Here is a 19,989-nt window from a genome sequence, read left to right as displayed (position 1 = left end):
GGATTAATTTTTTTTTAACTACAGAAATCAGATTTACTTAATGTGTTTAAGAATTTTGCCTGTACAAGCACCAAGTGCATAATTGGTGTCTGTGAAGGTCAGAAGAACTGCCTGGAACTGTAATTGAAGGTGGTTGTGAGAAAATGAGTGCTGGGAACTGAACTCAGGTTCTCTGTAAAAGCAACACATGCTCCTAACTACTGAGCCATCTCTTCAGCTCCTATCTTTCTTTCTTTCTTTCTTTCTTTCTTTCTTTCTTTCTTTCTTTCTTTCTTTCTTTCTTTCTTTCTTTCTTTCTTTCTTTTTTGCGGGGAAGTTTGTTTTTTTATTTTTAAGACAGGGTCCCTCTATATAGCTCTGGCTGTCCTGAAACTCACTCTGTAGACTAGGCTGCCATCTTGCCTCTGCCAATAAAATGCTGGGATTAACAGAGTCTATCACCACACCCAGTCTTAATGTGATAGATTGTTATTAGACTGTGCATGCAAACCCATTACCACAACCAGAACATGAGTTTGGCTCCTGCTTGTAAGTGTTGCAGCCATCAGTCCTGATAAACCTTCTGTATTTTCTGTGGATATGGAATAGTGTAGGAAGCACTGATGTTTCTGGCTTACTCAAGTACGATTATCTTAAGATTATGCTTTGTGTATCAGTAATACATTTAATTCACAGTTGTAACACTATCCATTCACTTATTTTGGTGGACATTTGAGTTATTGTAAATGAAACTCTCTATAAAATTTTGCACAGAAATTTCCCTTTTTCCCTATTGGCGGTAACTAGGAAAAAGAGTGGCAAGATCATATACTAGCTGTTATTTAGTTTTTTAAAGAAACTGCCAAACTTGCTCCCACTGGAGGGGTCTTAGAATTTCAGTTACCTCACAGTCTCAGTACTCTTAATTTGGTCAGTTTATTTATTTTTTTAAAGAAATGATTTATGTTTATTTTCTGTACATTATGTTCTTCCTGCTTGGATATGTGTGAGAGGGTTTCAGATTCCCTTTAACTGGAGTTAGACAGTTAAACAGTTGTGAGCTGCCATGTGGGTTCTGGGAATCGAGCCGCTTACTTTGGAAGAACATACAGTGCTCTTAACCATTGAGCCCAAGTTAGTCAAAATTAAAACTATATCCATTGTGATAAATCTGTGATTAATTTAATTTGCACTTCCTTGACAAATGGTGACAGCGAATTCCTGTGTTGGTGAATGGGCTCTAACTCCTTCCTTACCTTATGCATACTACTTGACAAGTGCCCCACTCCCCAGGATTTTCACTTTGGGCAACTTACTTGCTTTTGCATTTTAAAGCAATATTTAGAATAGGTATATTGACTTTTTTAGTGAAATGCTAGTAGAAATGATTCTATTCAGAACACTTTTTTATTTTTCATTTTTGGGCAGTCTCAGAGTGTTATCAACCAAGGAAATAAAAAGCCACAAATTAGAAAAGAAAAAGAAGAGAAGATTGAAAAAAGAAGCAACAGTGAGAGCAAAGAGAACCGGGAAGCAAAACTAGATGGTCCTACTGAGAACATCAGCGAGGATGAGGCTCAGTCAAGCAGCCAGAGGAAGAGAGGTGAGCTGGCCTGAGTCTTCATTCTAACTTGAAGTTTTTGAAGACTGCATGGTGATAAATTGTATTAGTCATCTTTATCTCTGTCATCACATGTTCAACCCCCTGTTCTGATTTGATTTGGCCTGTTTTGTCTTCTGGCTGACCCCTGCCCCTGATTTATTTTTACATTTAAACTCTATTCTGAAAAAAAAAAAAAAAAAGGAGTGAAATTCTTTATAGATTATCTTACAGATATATTCTTGGATTAGCCTTCTTTTAAATTTACATTGAAATTACTCCCTACATTTCTGAGAAAATTAAAAGATGTTTAAGAGAAAAAGTGAAAATAATTTTAGTCAGTGTATTGAGGATTTTTTGGTTTTATTTTTGTTGTTGTAACAGAGTGGCCTGGAACTTATCTTTCTTTTGTCTCCTTAGTGCACATCTGACAGTTTTTTTCAAGATTTTATTTTTAATTATGTGTGTGTGTGTGTGTGTGTGGATATATTCATGTGGGCACAGATACCCATGGGATGTAGAAGAGGGTGTTTGATCCCTGGAGTTGTAGGCAGTTCTGAGTTCCCCAACATGAGTTCCAGGAGTGGAACTAGGTCTTCTAAAATAGCAGTTCATCTTTAACCACTGCACCATCATTTTTCCAGAAAGATTAAGTTATGAAACTTAGGGCCCTACATTTTCTTCCATTTTTTTCTGGACTCTTCATATCTTCATATGTTTAGGGGCAAGCTTGGTGAAAGCCTGTACTCATTCAGGGCTCTAGGATGAGCAGCGAGAGATACAAGCAATGCTCAGGTAACTTAAGATGAAGAGTTTGGTGGCTGTAGGAAGGCATTTACTCTGCAGTGGTGAATGACACACCAAGGTATCTTTGAGGATGTAGCCCTTGGCACTTGACTTCATGGCTGTCTAGACCGATTTATCATATTCTAAGCACATACAGAACCTACTTGTTTCTTTATGCAGTCCTGGCTGTCCTGGAGCTCACTATGTAGACCAGGCTGGCCTCTCACAAAGATTGTCCTGCCTCTGCCTCCTGAATGTTGGGACTAAAGGGATAAAGGTATATGACTAGCCAAGTCTTTGTCTTTAATTAAATAATTGTAGCTGCAAGAGTTAGACGCCTTTAATCCCAGCACTCGGGAGGCAGAGGCAGGTGGATTTCTGAGTTTGAGGCCAGCCTGGTCTACAAAGTGAGTGCCAGGACATCCAGGGCTATACAGAGAAACCCTGTCTCGAAAAACAAAAACAAAACAAAACAAAAACAAAACAAAACAAAAAAGAGTTAGGCAATAGGTTCCTTTATCTACTAAACAGAGCTTGAATTTAGAACAGAATAAAATTTTCTATTCTCCCTGTTCATTAACTGCTTAGTCACTTAACATTTTTCTTGCTTGTTCTATAATAGTGTTCATGGTTGTCTAGAATTCATACATATAAAAGACCTGTCATTTTACTTTAAAATTTGTCTTTTTTGTTTGTTTGTTTGTTTTTCCGAGACAGGGTTTCTCTGTATAGCCCTGGCTGTCCTGGAACTCACTTTGTAGACCAGGCTGGCCTCAAACTCAGAAATCTGCCTCCCTCTGCCTCCCAAGTGCTGGGATCAAAGGCGTGCGCCACCACCGCCCAGCGTCTTTTTGTTGTTGTTGTTGTTGCTTTAGTTGAAATTTATTGGTCAATACTGTTAGGTGTTTTTTATATAACCAGATAAATTTAAGTCATATTTAAGCTATGAATTGTACACCTAATGTTTTTTTCCTCTTAGTTTTGCCTCCTGAGTGCCCAGATAGATTAAAAGCATGTGGCACCACCACATACATATGAGTGTATATATCCACAGCTTGTATGTGGAGGTGGAAGGCAACTTGCATTAGTCAGTTCTTTCCTCCTATATGGGCTTTAAGGATCAGATTTAGTCTGTTAGGTTTTTGGAAGGTGCCTTTACCTGCTGAGCCATCTTGCTGCCATAATATTCTTTTTTATTTAAGTACTTTGGTCATCTTTCCGTTGTCCTAAATATTTTTTCAGAGGGTATCTTTGAGGATGTAGCCCTCAATTCAAGCTCTCTAATATTTTTTATTAGATATTTTCTTCATTTACATTTCAAATGCTATCCCGAAAATCCCCTATACCCTCCCCCTGCCCTGCTCTCCAACCCACCCACTCCTACTTCCTGGCCCTGGCATTCCCCTGTACTGGGGCATATAAAGTTTGCAAGTCCTATGGGACTCTCTTTCCAATGATGACCTACTAGGCCATCTTTTGATACATATGCAGCTAGAGACAAGAGCTCCGGGGTACTGGTTAGTTCATAATGTTGTTCCACCTATAGGGTTGCAGTTCCCTTTAGCTCCTTGGGTACTTTCTCTAGCTCCTTCTTTAGGGGCCCTGTGTTCCATCCAGTAGGTGACTGTGAGCATCCACTTCTGTATTTGCTAGGTAGGCACTGGCATAGCCTCACAAGAGATAGCTATAGTCCTAAATATTTTTAACTTGGTAGAAAAATACACATTGGGTATAATCAACATTTTTTATTTGCCCTTGCCATTTGTCCTTTTATTAAGAGAGGATCTTTCTTGGATCCAGTCTGACTTTGAATATTAATCCTCTTGCCTCAACATCCAAGGTTCTGGGATTATAGACCTGAATCCCCCACTGCACCAGATGTGTTAGTTCCTTTTCTTGATGCTGTGGCAAAAGCCACTTACAAGTGGAGGAATTTATTTTTGATTATGGTTAAAAGATAGTCTTTGATGGTGGGGAAGTCATGATGGTGGAAGGATAGGGAAATACTAGCTATATTTCATTCCAAGGCAGCAGAAAGCCACGAAGGTTTTGCTCTGCCCATTCTCATATGCCCTGGCCTATAAAATAGTGCTGGGTACTGTTAATTCTAGTCCTCCTTAATTAACAAAATCTAAAAACAATCTTATAGGTAAGAGGCTCATTTCCTAGATGATTCCAAATACCTTCAGGTTGACAATTGAAATTAAAGGTCATCAAGTGGACACCTTTAATCCCAGTAGTTGTAAGGCAGAGACAGGTGGATCTTTCTGAGTTTGAGGATAGCCTGGTCTACAGATTGAGTTGTAGGACAACCAGAACTAGAGTAAGACCCAGTCGTGGAAAAAAAAAAAAAAAAAACGGGGGGAGAGAGAGAGAGAGAGAGAGAGAGAGAGAGAGAGAGAGAGAGAGAGAGAAAGGGAAAGGGAAAAGTGAAATTAATATTATCATAACCACTTTTTTAAATAGATTTTTTTTGATGTGTATTCCAGGACAAACTGGAACTTGAAATCCTCCTGCCTTAGCCTCTCAGGAGATAGAATTATAGGCATGAGCCATTTTGTTAAGCTTCTTTTGTCTTCAAGTGTATAATAGTGGTAATAGGATGTCTGTAAAGGAAATTGTATCAAGAAGGAAACATCTTATGCTTATTCCTACATGCTTTTGAGGAACTCATTAGTAGTACTAATACTAGATAAATGACTACTTCAGTGTTCTGAAGCTATAAAGCCTCTAGGTTTGCTTTTATGATGTTTGTGTGTTTATGTACTTATGTATGTGTATGCAGTTTGTGTGTGCATGCATAAGTGTATGGAGGCCAGTTACTCTCTGTTTTATTTCTCTTACTGAACCTGAAACTTGCTGACCAGCAAGCCCCAGGGATCCTCCTGTCTCTGCCTCCTCATTCCTGAGTGCTGGCATTACAGGCCTGGCTTTTATGTGGGTGCTGGAGGTGAAACTTGGGTCTGTAGGCTTAGCTAGCAAGTATTTTACTAGTGGACTCATTTGCCCAACCCCTGGGATATTGGGTCGGTTAATTTTTTTAAAAAATTTACTTGCTTTTAATTTGCTAGTGAGAAATATTTGTACAAACTTAAAGATTAGTCTAGGCTGGGCGTGGTGGCGCACGCCTTTGATCCCAGCACTTGGGAGGCAGAGGCAGGTGGATTTCTGAGTTCAAGGCCAGCCTGGTCTACAGAGTGAGTTCCAGGACAGCCAGGGCTACACAGAGAAACCCTGTCTCAAAAACAAAAACAAACAAACAAAAGATTAGTCTATAAAAATGAAAAGAATTCTTTTGGTATTTCTGCAGATAATCCATTCAAATTCAGACTGAATCTTTAAAATTTAGAGTGGTTTTAGAATTGCAGAGCTGAACATTATCATAAAATGATTTTTTTTTCCTTCAAGCTAATAAGCACAAATGGGTACCACTCCACTTAGATGATGTGAGACCAGACAGCCAGGAAAGACCTGGGTCCCGGAACAGCTCTAGATGTCAACCTGAAGCAAATAAACCAACGCACAGTAATAGGAAAAGTGATACACGAAGTAAGTGTCATTTCAAGAGGGACATGAATTCAAACAAACGTAGCTGTAGTGCTGACCGTTGAAACTGTGTAGAGTAAGCTGCAGACACATCTCTGATTCTACAAATCTTCAGAAGACATGTCTGTTAACACAATGTAACTGTCTACAATCTTGTTGGTGTCTTTTATCTTTTTGGTCTTTCCAGACAGGATTTCTTTATGCAGGTCTGGTTGTCCTGGAATCCCCTCTGTAGATCAGGCTGGCCTCAAACTCAGGTCAGCCTGCCTCTGCTTCCTGAGTACTGGAATTCAAAGTGTGTACCACCATCCCCTGACTTAATTTTATATCTTGTTTTATATATTGAGACAGGACCTCACTATTTAGATCACTATCCAGGCACTTATTATGTGATCCTCCTGCCTCAGCCTCCCAAGTACCATCACTCTAGGCTTCTAGTCTTTTTTTAAAGCTTTCTGTCTCCCCATCTACTTTGGCATTACACATTGCTTTAGTTGGGTTGCTCCTTAATTTCCACCATGTCTTAACAGCTCCTCTGCTTTGACTTCCTTGATATTGATTTTTTTAAATAGATAATTGGCTGACGATAGTGATTATGATTTTTCATGACAGGGTCTCTCTCTGTAGCAATCTCTGTCTAGGACTCACTGTGTAATTCTAGGTGGACCTTGAACTCAGAGATTGGCCTGCCTCTGCCTTCAATTAAAATTTTGGAATTAAAGGCAAGATAATAAGGTCATTTTAAACAGATATTCTTTACTTTGGGTTATGTTTTGGGTCATGTTTTCTTAGTTTTTAATGACAAATTTTTAGTAGAACTATTTTTCTTTTTTTAAAGATAGGGTCTTTCTATGTAAACCAGAGATCTACCAGCCTCTCTTTTTATTTCCCAAGTCCTGGGAATAAAGGTGTGTGCCACAGTGCCTGGCATCTAAATACTTTTTAAAATGACATTTATGTTTAAATAACATTAAACTTTTTGTGTTTGTTATGGTATGATGTAAAATAAGGCCTACTTTGGGTTAAGGAAGCTATTTTAGATCTCATTGAATATTGTTGCCCAGACTGGCCTTGAATCTCCCAATAGCTAGGATTGTAGGTGTATAACAATTTTTTAGCAAGGATATTTTAGGGGCTGGAGTGATAGATGGCTCAGTGGTTAAGAATGTTTACCTCTCTTGGAGATCAGTGTTAGCTTCCAGTAGCTTCATGACAGCCCACAACCACCTGGAACTCCAAGGATCCAAGCATCTCTTCTAACATCTGTGGACAGGCCACACTGTGCACAACATGCCAGTGTGTGAGCACATGCACACACACACACACACACACACACACACACACACTCTGTACATATACTGGTTATGTGTTTTAAAAAGTATGCTAAATCCATACACAGGCACACATTTTAAATTGGCATAGAAGTTGGAGTTGCAGGGTCTAGGGCATTGGCTTTCAGCAGGAGAAGATAATGCTTGATGTCCTTACTGAAGCATGAATAGATTCTAGGGGGTGTTGTCTAATGAGTGGACGTGGTGGGTGAGGTAAAGCATCTGAATAGCACAGACTAACTTCATCTCACTCTGTCGAACCAGCATCAAAAGGATGGGGTTGAAAAAGCCTTGTTGCAGGCCATGGTGGCCCATGCCTTTAATCCCTGCACTCAGGAGGTAGAGGCATGGGGATCTCCATGAGTTTGAGGATACCCTCCTGTCTACAGAGTGAGAGTTGTAGAATATTACAGATACAATTCCTCTGATTTTTTTTTTATGTGCTGCCAGCTTCTCTCTTTAAAAACATGCCTTTTATTTGAATGGTAGAATTTCTTCCTTACATGTTTTATAGAAAGTGTATTTCTAGGGAAGTTTTACATGTAAATACCATGGCTGTGGAGCATTGTAAATATGTATATAACAGTATATTCTTGGCAGAAGACCTCTTTGTCTTTCTAGTGTGTCATTTACTTACTATAGAATGTTCTCTATATGCTTAGCACCTCCTTACCCCTACCCACTTTTTATGCCAAAGATATTGACAGTCTGCTTGTGTTTTTTACTGTTTAAATACAGCCTGATTACTATCAACTAGGATAGAAGCTATGAGGTAGCTCCTGCTTAGTAATCTCTTCATTATGGCAGGGTTATGGAGGAATTTCTAGGAGTTCAAGGCCAACCTCTGCTACCAAAGCAGACACTGCCTCAAAAACCCCTAAGCCGAGTCAGGCCTGGGGCTTATCAACACCTGCCTTTAATCCCATCACTTGGGAGGCAGTCCCAGGCAGATCTCTGAAATCAAAGCCAGCAGTCTCACCTACACAGTGATACCTTGCCTGGAAAAAAAAAATCCAAGAGAGGTGGGTAGTGGGTGACTATAATCAAAATGCATTGTATACACATGAAATTATCAAAGAATAAATAAAAGGTGCTTTTAAAATCCAAAGAGACAAAAATTGGGGAGATAGTAGTTACTCTATATTTCATAGAGACTATTGTATTACTTTATTGTAAGTTTGAATATTTTTACTTGAAGGTTGGAGACGGGAGAGAGAAAAGAGAGATGATCAAGATGAAGTATCCAGTGTGAGAAGTGAGGGTGGTACCATCCGAGGTTCCACTAGAGGTCGGGGAAGAGGCCGGGGCCGAGGAAGAGGCCGAGGTCGAGGAAACCCTAGATGTATGACATGAGTTTTTGTTTGTTTGTTTGTTTGTTTGTTTTCCTCTGTTTGATGAGCTTGGAAAAAATTAGCAAATAGTCTTGTTTTTCATGTTACCCTGTATTATGTTAATTTTTTTTTAACCTTTTTATTTGTATGTGTGTGGTTTAGGTCAGGGTGCCATGGTGTGCATGTGGAAATCTAAGGACAAATTGCAGGAGTTGGTTCTCTCTACCATGTGTGATCTGGAGGTTATATGCAGGGTATTAGCTTGGTGACATGGCCTTTCTTTCCCTGCTGAGCTATTTCAGTAGTCCTCTGACACGATGGGTCAGCTAATCATTTTAGTTTGACAGTAAATTTGTGTTTGAGGTTATTCATTTGGATTTCTCTTTATGGTTACTGCAATTTTCTTTTTTAATTTTGTGATCACCTTTCTTTTACTTTGTATCCAGTGAACTTTGATTATTCATATGGTTATCGAGAGCCGGGGGAAAGGACTGAGCAGCCATTTTCTACAGAGCTTAACACCAGCATGATGTATTACTATGATGATGGCACAGGTGTGCGCGTGTATCCTGTAGAAGAAACACTGCTTAAAGAGTACATTAAGCGCCAAATGTAAGTACATGGCAGACAACGGAAATTTTGATATTTCCCCCCTAGGATATTGAGAAAATAGGGACCCTGGGCTTTTTTTTTTTGTCTCTTTGTTCATATTCCTGTTGTTTCCCAGAGAGTAGTTAAAATGCCATTGCCTAATGAGGAGGTATGAAAAAAAGACTAACACTTCTGTATATTATTTAAAATAAGGAAAATGTGTCTCATTTGCAAGTAGATGTTTATATTAAAATTTGTAAACAAGCAGGGTATGGTACATGTCTATAATTCCAGGACTCGGTTATCTGAGGCAGCATTGCTATGAATTCAAAGCTTACTACTGATTTAGGACTCTGCATTTCAGCACAGTTTTAATTTATGACTACATCAGATGTCTAGTGTAATGTCCCAGGTTTTATAATCTCAGACAAGATTCTGAGGCAATGGGATTAGGCATTTGAGATGCAATAAAAATCAGAATTTACGACATTGATTTATTAGTTAGTGTTGCCAAGACATCAGTAAATATACTTTATAATAACTTTGCACTTTGACTGATATCACACAGGACAGATTTACATCTTATATTTTTAAAGTAGGGTAATTTTCCCCTCTCCCACAAGTGAAATCTTACCCCAAATCAGTTAATCTTTAGACATGCTTAGTTCTTCAAGGTTAAAATTTGTTACCAAGTAATGGAGTAACACACTAGAGTGTGTGAAGTTGTGTGCTCAGTCCTCACTTGCTACCCCAGAGAACTTTGGGTCTGGGCAGCTGTAGGGTTGCCTGTTACAATGTCTCTATGATTTCTCTCCTGGGATCCTGGGCTTTGTCTTTTTTTTTTGTTTGGGTTTTTTTTTTTAAGAGTCTTTTTTTTTTTTTTTTCATTTTATTATATGGATACTTTAAATGTATGTTTTCCAAGTTCTTTGATATTTTTTCTTCTGGGTCTTTTATGACTTTTGTCTGTTTATAATCTGTCTGGGGCAAGGTTAAGTGGGTCTGTGCTTAAATAACTAACCCTGAGTTAGTCTGTGTCCTTCCACTCCGTGGACTTCATGGAGTCAGTGAAGTATAATCTACTCATTCTTCTCTTTGCTTGGCAATGCTGAGAGTCAAAGCCTGGGTTTCTCTACAAGCTATGTTTATTGTGTTACTGTGTTGGCATGTGTTTTACTTAGTTGTATGCTGGCTGCTAGGGGTCCTAACATACAAAGTTAGTGTGGTGTTTGGCTGGGAGCAGGGGGAGCAAAGTACCTTTTTTTTGAGTATGAATCACCAAAAGACATTCTCAAGTGCACTGTTCTTCCCAGTGTTTGGGAGGCAGTAAACTGATATGTTTAGCTTTATTATTATTATTTAGTATTTAAATGAAGCAGGTGGAGGTAGCTTGTAATGGAATCTTTCAGTGAAGTGACTCATTGAAAAATTCAGGGCTCTAGAATTTTTACTTACCCAGTAAGTATATGGCTAGATTCTGAACAATATAAACAAATGGATTTTAAAATTATATTTTGTTATATAGTTTAGTTAAACTATTAGCATTAATTTTTAATACGTTTCTGCATGTGTATGAAAGAAATTATCAACTGAGCAGGGTTTTTGCTGTGTGCTATGTTATATCCCATGTATATTTACCTAACCTCTAATATGGTAGTATTATTAGCCAGAGAGATTAATTTGATAACAGTTGTTGTAAGCAGTGGGTACACATCTGTGTTGCCAAATGAGTGGATGAACTCATGTCCTCTTTTCTTAGTGAGTATTACTTCAGCACAGAGAACTTGGAACGGGACTTCTTTCTTCGAAGAAAGATGGATGAGCAGGGGTTCCTGCCCATTTCCCTGATTGCTGGTTTTCACCGTGTGCAGGCTCTCACCACAAACCTTAATCTCATCTTGGAGGTAAATATTCATTTAAAAAAATAATAAGACAGCTAAACTTAAAACTGTCCTTAAAAAGTGTTTAAAAGAGCAGAGCATTGGGCCAATATACACAAGATCCTGCCTGGGTTTATCACCAGAAGTAGCCCCCCACCCCCAAAAAATGCAAAGAAAAGTGGGCTGTTGAGATGCTTCCCTGAGTGAGGGTGCTGCTTGCTATCAACCCTGAGATCTGTGTCCTATCCCTAGAATCCATGTGGTGGTGGAAGGAGAAAACTGTGTACAAGCTGTCTTGGCGCCACATGTTCACCATGGCTTACACATGCAAGGCCACACTGTGCACAACATGCCAGTGTGTGAGCACATGCACACGCACACACACACACTCTGTACATATACTGGTTATGTGTTTTAAAAAGTATGCTAAGATGTTTGCTAAGAATTACTTGGGAAGTTCAAGACAAGTCTGAGCTACAGAGCAAGACCCTTTCTCAAAATTAATCAGCCTCCTAACTCCCAGAGAATTATGCTAGGTATGGAAATTTAAAGCCACTCAGAAGTCAGAGAGTATAATTCCTTGAGTCCATATGTTCTAGGTCAGCTGTCATCTCAATAAAGACAATAAAAAGCTGTCAATCTGTTCTTCCTAAGTTCAGAGAACATCTCAGCTTTTTTCTATTTTTATAAGACTTAAATGTCTGCCTTTGAAAACTTGAACTTTTAGTATTCTTTAATCTTCTTTCAGACTGCTCTAAACTAACATGCAATCCTACTTATTAACTATTGAATTTTTATGTGCTCTGGGAAACCTTCCCCCTTCACATGAATGCACATGTACACATGCTCACTCATGGATGCAGGATAGCTCAGACTTGTTTTAAACCGAACTACTTATTCTCCTGTCCCTACCACCAAAGGATTGTGTCACCCGTGAGTGTCTATCTAGTCAGGAAGTTAATTGGAGAAAGCTTTTCTAGCTGTGGTAGTACTGCCTTTAATTAAGTGTTTTGGTTTTTTTTTTTGTCTTGTTTCTAGAAATTCAACATTTTTTTATTTTTCATCTTCTACATATATGACAGTCCCTGTGTAGGCAGTCTCTCTCCTACATAGCCCCTAGCAAGAATGATCTTTTGTCTTGTAGCTTTTATTTTTCATGATACCATATAAATTAGTAAATTGGAATGTTGTAGCCTTTGTTTCTTAATTCTTTCTCTTTTCTTTTTTTCCTTTCTCTGTTTTCTTTTCTTTCTTTCTTTCTTTTTTTTTTTGCCCTCCATAAGGCCCAGGCTGGGATCCTCCGTCTCTGCCTCTGTCTCCCTGGTGCTGCACTGCAGGTCTGAGGCACAAGTGCTCCTGACCTCTTTGACACAGTGCCTTTGAGATTGCTTTGCCGTATGTTTCAGCTCCTCGCCCCCTTTTTGTTGCTGATCACTATTCTGTAGTACAGATGTCCTTAGCGTATTCATGCACTGATGGATGATTGTAAATAGACTGAGGTCTCATGTGAATGTCTTTTCATTTATGCTGAGTTCCTAGAACTGTGGTTGCTAGGATATGTAGTAACTTGCCCTGATTTGATATCATCTACACAGCTAAACATTATGAATCAATTTTTTAAAAAGGTAGCCAGGCTGGCCTTAAACTCACAGAAATCCTGCCCTAGCCTCCTGTGTATTGGCATTGCAGGTATGAGGCTCATGAGGTACACTCAACTTGCATCTTGATTCTTATCCCATAACTTCCTTGCTATTGATGTCTGCAGTAGGTCCAATTGATCCTGGTTCTGTAGCTTACCAGCTCTGTAACTGTAAGGTCACTGTAGGGTAACAGTAGGTTATTTACTTCCATCTTAAATCTTGTGCTCTTCATCAACTGATTTTGTGGCTGCTCATTCCCTTTGTCTTGGGTTCTCATAGATGTAGATCTTCCAGCACTAAGGGATGAATCTCTGCAATTTGTGATTAGTACTTGCTATTTTAAAAAGCCAAACAGACATTTAGCATGTTGGTGAGTGGGGATGGTTAGCCATGATGTGTGTGTGTGTGTGTGTGTGTGTGTAGGTCAAAGGATAACTTAGGAGCTGGTGCTCTTCTCCTACCAATTGGGCTCCAGAGTGAACTCAGTTCATCATATCAGGAGTCTATACCAGCTAAGATATCTCATTAGTCCAGGACTCTTCCTCCTCCTTTTTTCTTTTTCTTACTCAGGGTTTCTCTTTGTAGTCGTCACTTTCCTGGAACTTGCTGTGTAGACCAGCTGGCTTTGAAGTGACAGAGATCCTCTTGCCTCTGCCTCCCTGATTGCTGGGATTAAAGGTGTGTACCACTATCACCTTTTGTATTCTTTATAACTGTATTATGAAGAAAAATGCCCAGTTGATCTGCTAGTCAGAACTTTGGATGCCCCCCAAATATCAGTTTATACAGGATCTCATTTCGATCAAGCTTTGGAATTTATGAAAATGCCAGGGTTTTTTTTGTTGTTGTTTTTGTTTTTTAAATTTTTTTTAAGATTTAAGATGCTTGACTTTTTTGCATATAGTTGTTCCTTTTAGAATTGTGTCTGCTTGTTTCTTTGACACAGGATAGTAATCCTCTAATCCTCCTGCATCACCCTCCCTAGTGTTGAGAAAATTGGCATGTACCATCATGTCTGCCTGTTGGGATCCACCTGTTCTTTTACTAAGGACAGAATTGTTTTAACTTTTAAAAATACTGGCAGGAGTGGGTTCAATACCCACCTCAATGCTTAACATCCCGAATGAAAGACACACACAGCCTTTATATTTTGATATGCCTTAATCAGCACAATAGCTGGGCTACTGCCTAACCTCCACTACTGATAGAATCTACCTCCCTCTCATAATTCTGAGTTACAATTTACTAAATTCTGTGTTCTATCTTGGCTGCTCTGGACCCAGAGGTCTGCCCAACTGTGCTGCATTCTTTTGGCTCCTTCACATGTTGTCTCTCATCTCCTCCACACTGTCTTGGCATAGTGGATTTCCCTTCTGCCCTCTAGGTCACCGGAATCTTCTCTGTCTGACCTGCCCAGCCACTGGCTACCTGCATCTTTATTTACCAATCAGAACCAACTGGGGGCAGGTTCCCAGAAGCTACATGCAGACACTGGTGTAAGCAATTTTGGAAACCCAAATTAACATTAGAATTCAAGCAGCATTAGGCCAAACCCACTACACAGAAAGCAAAGTCTTGTGCATGAATCTCTAAGTTGTCTTTTACATACAAATAAATTCCATAGGATCTGTAACAGTTTTTACCTCACCTTTGGCCAGTCAGTTGTTCCCTTGTTAGTAATCAGTGTGATTAAAAAAAAGAAAAAAAAAAAAAAACCAACAGGTACCATTATCATTAAAAGTGTGATTTCTTTTTTGTATATTCCTCTTGAGATATGGTCTTACATAGCACAGGTTTGACCTGCATTCATACCAGACTATGAAACTTTGGATAACCTTTCATTCTTGATCATTTTACCCCTATCACCTGAATGAGTGCTGGGTTACAGGCACACATGGCCACACGTGGCTTTTCTGGGGTTACTTGTGATCAAACCCGGGACATCAATCATGTAGAGAAGAGCTCTAGAAAGTGAGCTCTATCTTCAGCTTGTTTATTCACTTGTGCTGACAGTGGGAGTTGGGGAGTACAGGGTTTCATGGAGTGCAGCCTATCCTCAAGCTCACTATGGGGCCTAGAACTTTGCTTACCCCCATTTCCTGAGTTCTGTTTCTTGTTTTGTCTTTTTGAGACAGAGTCTTAATATATATTATTAGCTCTGGCTAGCCCAGAGCTTTCTGTATAGACCAAGCGGACCTCAAACTTGTCACATTCCTTTTGCCTCTGCTGCCTGATCACTGAAATTACAGACACGGATCAATTTACTGTTTGTCTCAGACACATTGATTATATTACAGTCTACTAACTCAGAGCTTTGCAAGTTTTAGATTAGAAACACAAAGCACACAACCAAGACCGTTTAACCGTAACTTTAATGCTGACGTTCGCTATTGCCAGGCACTTAAGGACAGCACAGAAGTAGAAATCGTGGATGAGAAAATGAGGAAGAAGATAGAACCAGAAAAATGGCCAATTCCAGGCCCTCCTCCACGAAATGTGCCACAAACAGACTTCTCTCAGTTGATTGATTGTCCGGAGTTCATACCTGGCCAGGCCTTTGGCTCCCACACAGGTAACTGCTTTTTGTCTAGTGCAAACAGTGTAACAGTGGGCTGCTTGTGAGGTTTCCTACTCATCTGTAGTTTATTGAGCTTTCGTAGCAAAACTAAAGATAATTAAATGACTCTTGGTCCTCCAAATCCTACCTATGTTTTCTCCCCGCTAGACTATAATTATGCAGAATCATAGTGTTTCTTGATGTTAGATTTTTTTGTGTGTGCTGTCTTGTGTGGACTTTCTTCCTATCTTCTTTTAAATTCTACTAAATGACTATATATCATGCCACTTCTCTTCATCTAAAACTGAAAGAGCCAAAATTTATACCCAAGGTGGGCTAGCCTTCCTTTACTTTTGCTACCAATGTACTTTAACCCTGTCTTGAAAATATAAGATAATCCATATTCTAAAATAGTATTGGGATTTTCTTCAACCTGGTTCTTTTGAGTTTCCAAAAACTGTTAGTGTTAAGAATTTTTTGCCTGGTTCATTTTAAAGATAATTGCTCTTGGGAAAAATATGTGTGCTTAACCTTTTTTCAGTCAGGGTGATGATCTACTGATGCTCTTGGATGTCATATGATCGGAATATACAGTGGAGTAGGTGACTCCCTGAAATACCATGTAAATATGAGAGCAAATCGTGCTGCAGAAGTGAGCGTGACCACACTGTCTTCTGTGCAAGAATGTCTACGCCCACCCACCCCCTTGTGGAGAAGGTTGGGCCAGCCTGCAGTGGAGAAAACCACCTTTACCATAATGATGTGAGACAGACCGGAGGACTGCGGTTACTGTAGGGGCTTCTCCTTTCTATGTCATTAGCTTAGGCTGCACGGGCTACTTCATTCATGGTGGGAAAGTTAATTGTTATCATTGGGGAAATACTGCAAATTTTATCTTTTGTTTCCAGGCATTTATACTTTGCCCAGATCAATAAAGCAGAAAAAGAGAGGATTGAGTAGCATTTCCAAAATTGTTAGGTCCTTTGCTATCTGACTTGCTCTTTAATATAGTATACTTTGCATAACTCACATGTTGTCATTTTTCACATGTACTATAAGATGTATTAATGTGAATACTTAAGGGGTAAGAAATTTAAGTTAAATAAATAAGGGCATTTTTCCTTTATGCTTCAGAATTGTTTTTAAGGGCTTTTCTTTTTTATTGTTTATTTATTATTGTGTGCATATGACATGTATGTTTTCTGAGTGTGGGCATATGTGTGCCATGGTGTGTATGTGTGGAGGTAAGAGGACAACTTTACAGAGTTGGTTCTTTATTTCCACTGTGGGGCTCAGGTATTAAACTCAGGTGGTTAGATATGCCCAGCAAGTGCCCTTACCTTCTGAGCCATTTTGCTGGCTTCAAAATTGTATTTCATATACTGGCATGAAAGTACTACCTGCCTATCTGTGTTCCTCAAACTGTAAACCAGAATAAATCCCTCTTGTTAGGAATTTGGGGACTGCAATGAAAAAAATAATAATAATAAAGTTAGTACGAAGAATAACCTGCTGTGCTACCCTGACCATGTGGTATGTAGGCTTTTAGAACTGGTCTACAGAAGGGATGTGAAAGACTTGGATGCAGAGCTCTGTGGGTCATTCTGAGTGGCTTATGGGAGACCAGCATGCCAATGAACAGCTAGAAAGTGAACATTATGCTCAGGAGTTTTCAGAGAGGTACAAGTAAACTGTGGAAAGGTGAGCTAAAGGCTATTTGCATTTTCTTCTGAAGGAGAATATGGGTGTAATCTGCCCATTCCTGAAAAAGTTAAGTCATAAAGTGATTTGAAGTTTGTTTGGCAGTGGCAGGTTCAAGACTGAGGCATGTTTACTACTCACGGTGCTTATTCAGATCTGTAGCAGGAGAAAGCAGGAGGACTGGAAAACGTGCAGTTTGGGGAATAAAGGAGTGCACCGAGCAGAGTGCACAGAGCTTTTTATAATTAAGGAAATTAGTACCATTGTTTACTGAGGCAGGACAGATGCCCTGAGAGTAAAACCTATGGAAGTCTCCAACTAGTGAAAATAGGAATTGATTTGAAAGAAGAGAAACTAAACTGAGACTGTGGCTATGTGAACAGACTTTTATGAGAACTGTTTCCCGGTTTTGGAAGCCCATGTTTGTGGGAAGGCTGGTTACAGGCTAGTTAAGCTGCTTACAGGTAATAGGAGCCAGCGCAGCACCTCAGTCTGGCAGTAGAACTTGGATGCTTCATCAGCATGTAAAATGCAAGTTACAGGGTCATGGGGGCTTACACCATTGTTTGAAGCTCTATAAGGTCAAGTTGCAAAGTAGACTTCCAGGCTGTTGGGAGTTCCAGAATTGTGGAACACCTACTAAGGAAAAGTGGAATAGAATCATCCCATGAGAGAGGCTATCTATACTAGAGGTGACAAAGTTGGAGGGTGGAGCTGTTCATGGTCATTGGATCCCAGATGATAGTCCCACAAGCCCCAGATACTGGTGATGGTATAGTGCTTGCCCTCCTAGGTTTAGATGTCGCTTTGATCCAATCTTCCCTTGCCATACCCCATTCCTCTCTGTTGGAATGGAAATGTTTACTCTATATGCCTTTGTACATTGGAAGTATGTAACTTGTTTTCTGAAACTATAGAAACTCACGGCTAAGACCTTGCCTTGCATCTCAGAGCCTTTGGGTTTTTGAACAATGTTGGGACAATTAAAGACTGGTGACTTTTGAAGTCAGACTGAATTTATTTTGCTTTATGAGCCTATGGGAGTCAGAGATGAAATGTAATTGTTTAAAAGTGATTTATTTGATAGTCAGGTTGACAAGGAGTGTACTTGTGATAATTAATCTTCGTTGTTAACTTGACTGGTTATGTCTGTGGGGGCATTTCCAGAGAGGTTTAACTGAAGAGGGAAGACCCATCCTAAGCATAGGCTGGGTGCTTGGCCTGAGTACCAGCATTCATCTCTCTGTGCTTCCTGACTGCAGACGCAGTGTGACCAGCCACCTCATGCTCCTATCACCATGCCTTCCCTGCCATCATGGATTCTGCCCTTCAAACTGTGAGCCAAAATAAATCCTTCTTCCCTTAAGTGGCTTCTTGTCAAGTGTCTTGATGCAGCGACATAAAGAGACAGCTAATTTACAGCCTAGCAGTAAACAATGATGGATATTTTTAGATATTTCTGTTTGAGACCAAAATATTTCCTTTGGTTTTATTCCTTTTAAATTCCATATGTAAAGGTATTTGGATTATAATTGCAAACCATACACAAAATTTGTTACTCTTTAAAGCACAAAGAACTAGTTTCTGGTGTTTATCTTTCCATAGTTTTCTACCCATAATGTTGTCTCTCTGCAAGAACTACTGTATGTTTTTAAAGAGAAGTGAACTTTAGGTTTCTAGTCCTAAAGATTATTCAAATAACTGAAAATAAAACCACGTGTAAACTTGGGATCCTTTTAGCCAGCTTATGAACAACTAGTTGGGAACTTTGGATAATATAGAAACTATTTTTTATACCAGATAGCTGTAAACTTGGGGTTCAAGATGATATTGTAGCCAGCTTATGAACAAGTAATTGAGAATGTTTGGTAATGTGGACATTTTTTTTCCATAAGATAGCCAAGATAGGCCAGTCAAGTTGGAGTTGCCTTTCCATTAATAATTTATGTATTATTAATAAAATTGCAGGAATAAAAATAAAAGTTTTATACATTTTACCTTTTTAACATGTTCAGATGCACTTTTTATGTTCAGCATGAAAAAATGTCACGTTGATATCAGCTGCTTTGTATTGCAAAAGAGCAAGCAGATGCCAGATGTATGGGATGCTGACAGAATCATGCTGATGCACATTAGCTCAGGAGTAAATCTGTCCTCCATTTCCTATAAATCTTCATATCTGACCTTGTTAGTCTACTTGTAGAATGCTTGGAGAAATAGTATGTCACTGGACATGAGAAGAAATAAGGTAGGACTACAGACAGCCTTAGGTAATTATAGGTGGCTACAAGAAGTGAAGCTTTTATCAAATACCCTTTAATATCAAATTAGATTATCTTAATAACTTTTGATTGGTTTCTGTGCCATCTGTACAGTAAAATATTTTAACATAATTGATCCTTTTTATCACAGAAATGTAAATATCTACTTTTTCCTCTTTGGAGGTTGAATTGTGTGACATGAGTTGGCACTGCCACTGAGCAGAAGATTTTAATCAGCACAAAAGGTTGATTTTGAGACTGGTAAGATGACTTCTGGAATGCAAGGTTTGCTGTGTGGGTGTTGTGTACTGTCAGCTCACGATGTGGGAGAGGAAATTGTTACTGAATAGACTGTGGGACTTCCTTTGAAAGCTGCATGTAGAGGTTCTTAAATCCTCATTACTCAGAACTGTAGTAAACCCACAGTGAGGGGAAAAGCCTCTATATTTAAGTAGACGTTTTTCTTTGGAGAGGCAAACTGACATTTTTCATTTAATATAAAATCAGCAAAGGTAAATTGTCTATATTATCATAAATTGTAACCAAGGTGTTATATATGGCCAAATAATTTCTATCTATATAAATTAATGTTAGAATCTCCAAATCTCAATCTTTTGATTTTTAGGTTATTAAAAATAAGTAAAGTATTTTAGTTATAAAGGAAATTATGAATATATGAAGTGGTATATATGTTTAAGCATAAAGAGAACAACTTTCATCCTAATATTGTTAATTTTACTCTTTGCCAAATTTTTTAATATTTCATTTCTAAGCACATAAATTCTT

General features: G+C 38.9%; 1 protein-coding gene across 4 annotated transcripts in view; it reads left to right on the top strand.

Moving 5' to 3' along the window:
* The window catches only part of Larp1b (La ribonucleoprotein 1B), a 31,389-nt gene extending 13,081 nt beyond the window's left edge, over positions 1-18,308 (top strand). For 3 of the 4 annotated variants that reach the window (XM_029474925.2, XM_021158061.3, XM_021158060.3), the window contains 7 exons: positions 1,408-1,582; positions 5,774-5,914; positions 8,441-8,584; positions 9,020-9,185; positions 10,924-11,068; positions 15,082-15,256; positions 15,783-18,308. In XM_029474925.2, the coding sequence (XP_029330785.2) occupies positions 1,408-1,582; positions 5,774-5,914; positions 8,441-8,584; positions 9,020-9,185; positions 10,924-11,068; positions 15,082-15,256; positions 15,783-15,802 (966 nt within the window). In that variant the 3' untranslated portion in view covers positions 15,803-18,308. The remainder of the gene's footprint in view (positions 1-1,407; positions 1,583-5,773; positions 5,915-8,440; positions 8,585-9,019; positions 9,186-10,923; positions 11,069-15,081; positions 15,257-15,782) is intronic. The other variant, XM_029474926.2, reaches the window with a different exon arrangement.
* Positions 18,309-19,989: the final 1,681 nt, after the last annotated feature.

This window comes from Mus caroli, unplaced genomic scaffold, assembly GCF_978045245.1.
Source record: "Mus caroli unplaced genomic scaffold, Mus_caroli_1 scaffold_3, whole genome shotgun sequence".
NCBI classification, from domain to species: Eukaryota; Metazoa; Chordata; class Mammalia; order Rodentia; family Muridae; genus Mus; species Mus caroli.
Note: the sequence above shows the minus strand (reverse complement) of the source record. Positions and strands in the feature narration are given on the sequence as shown.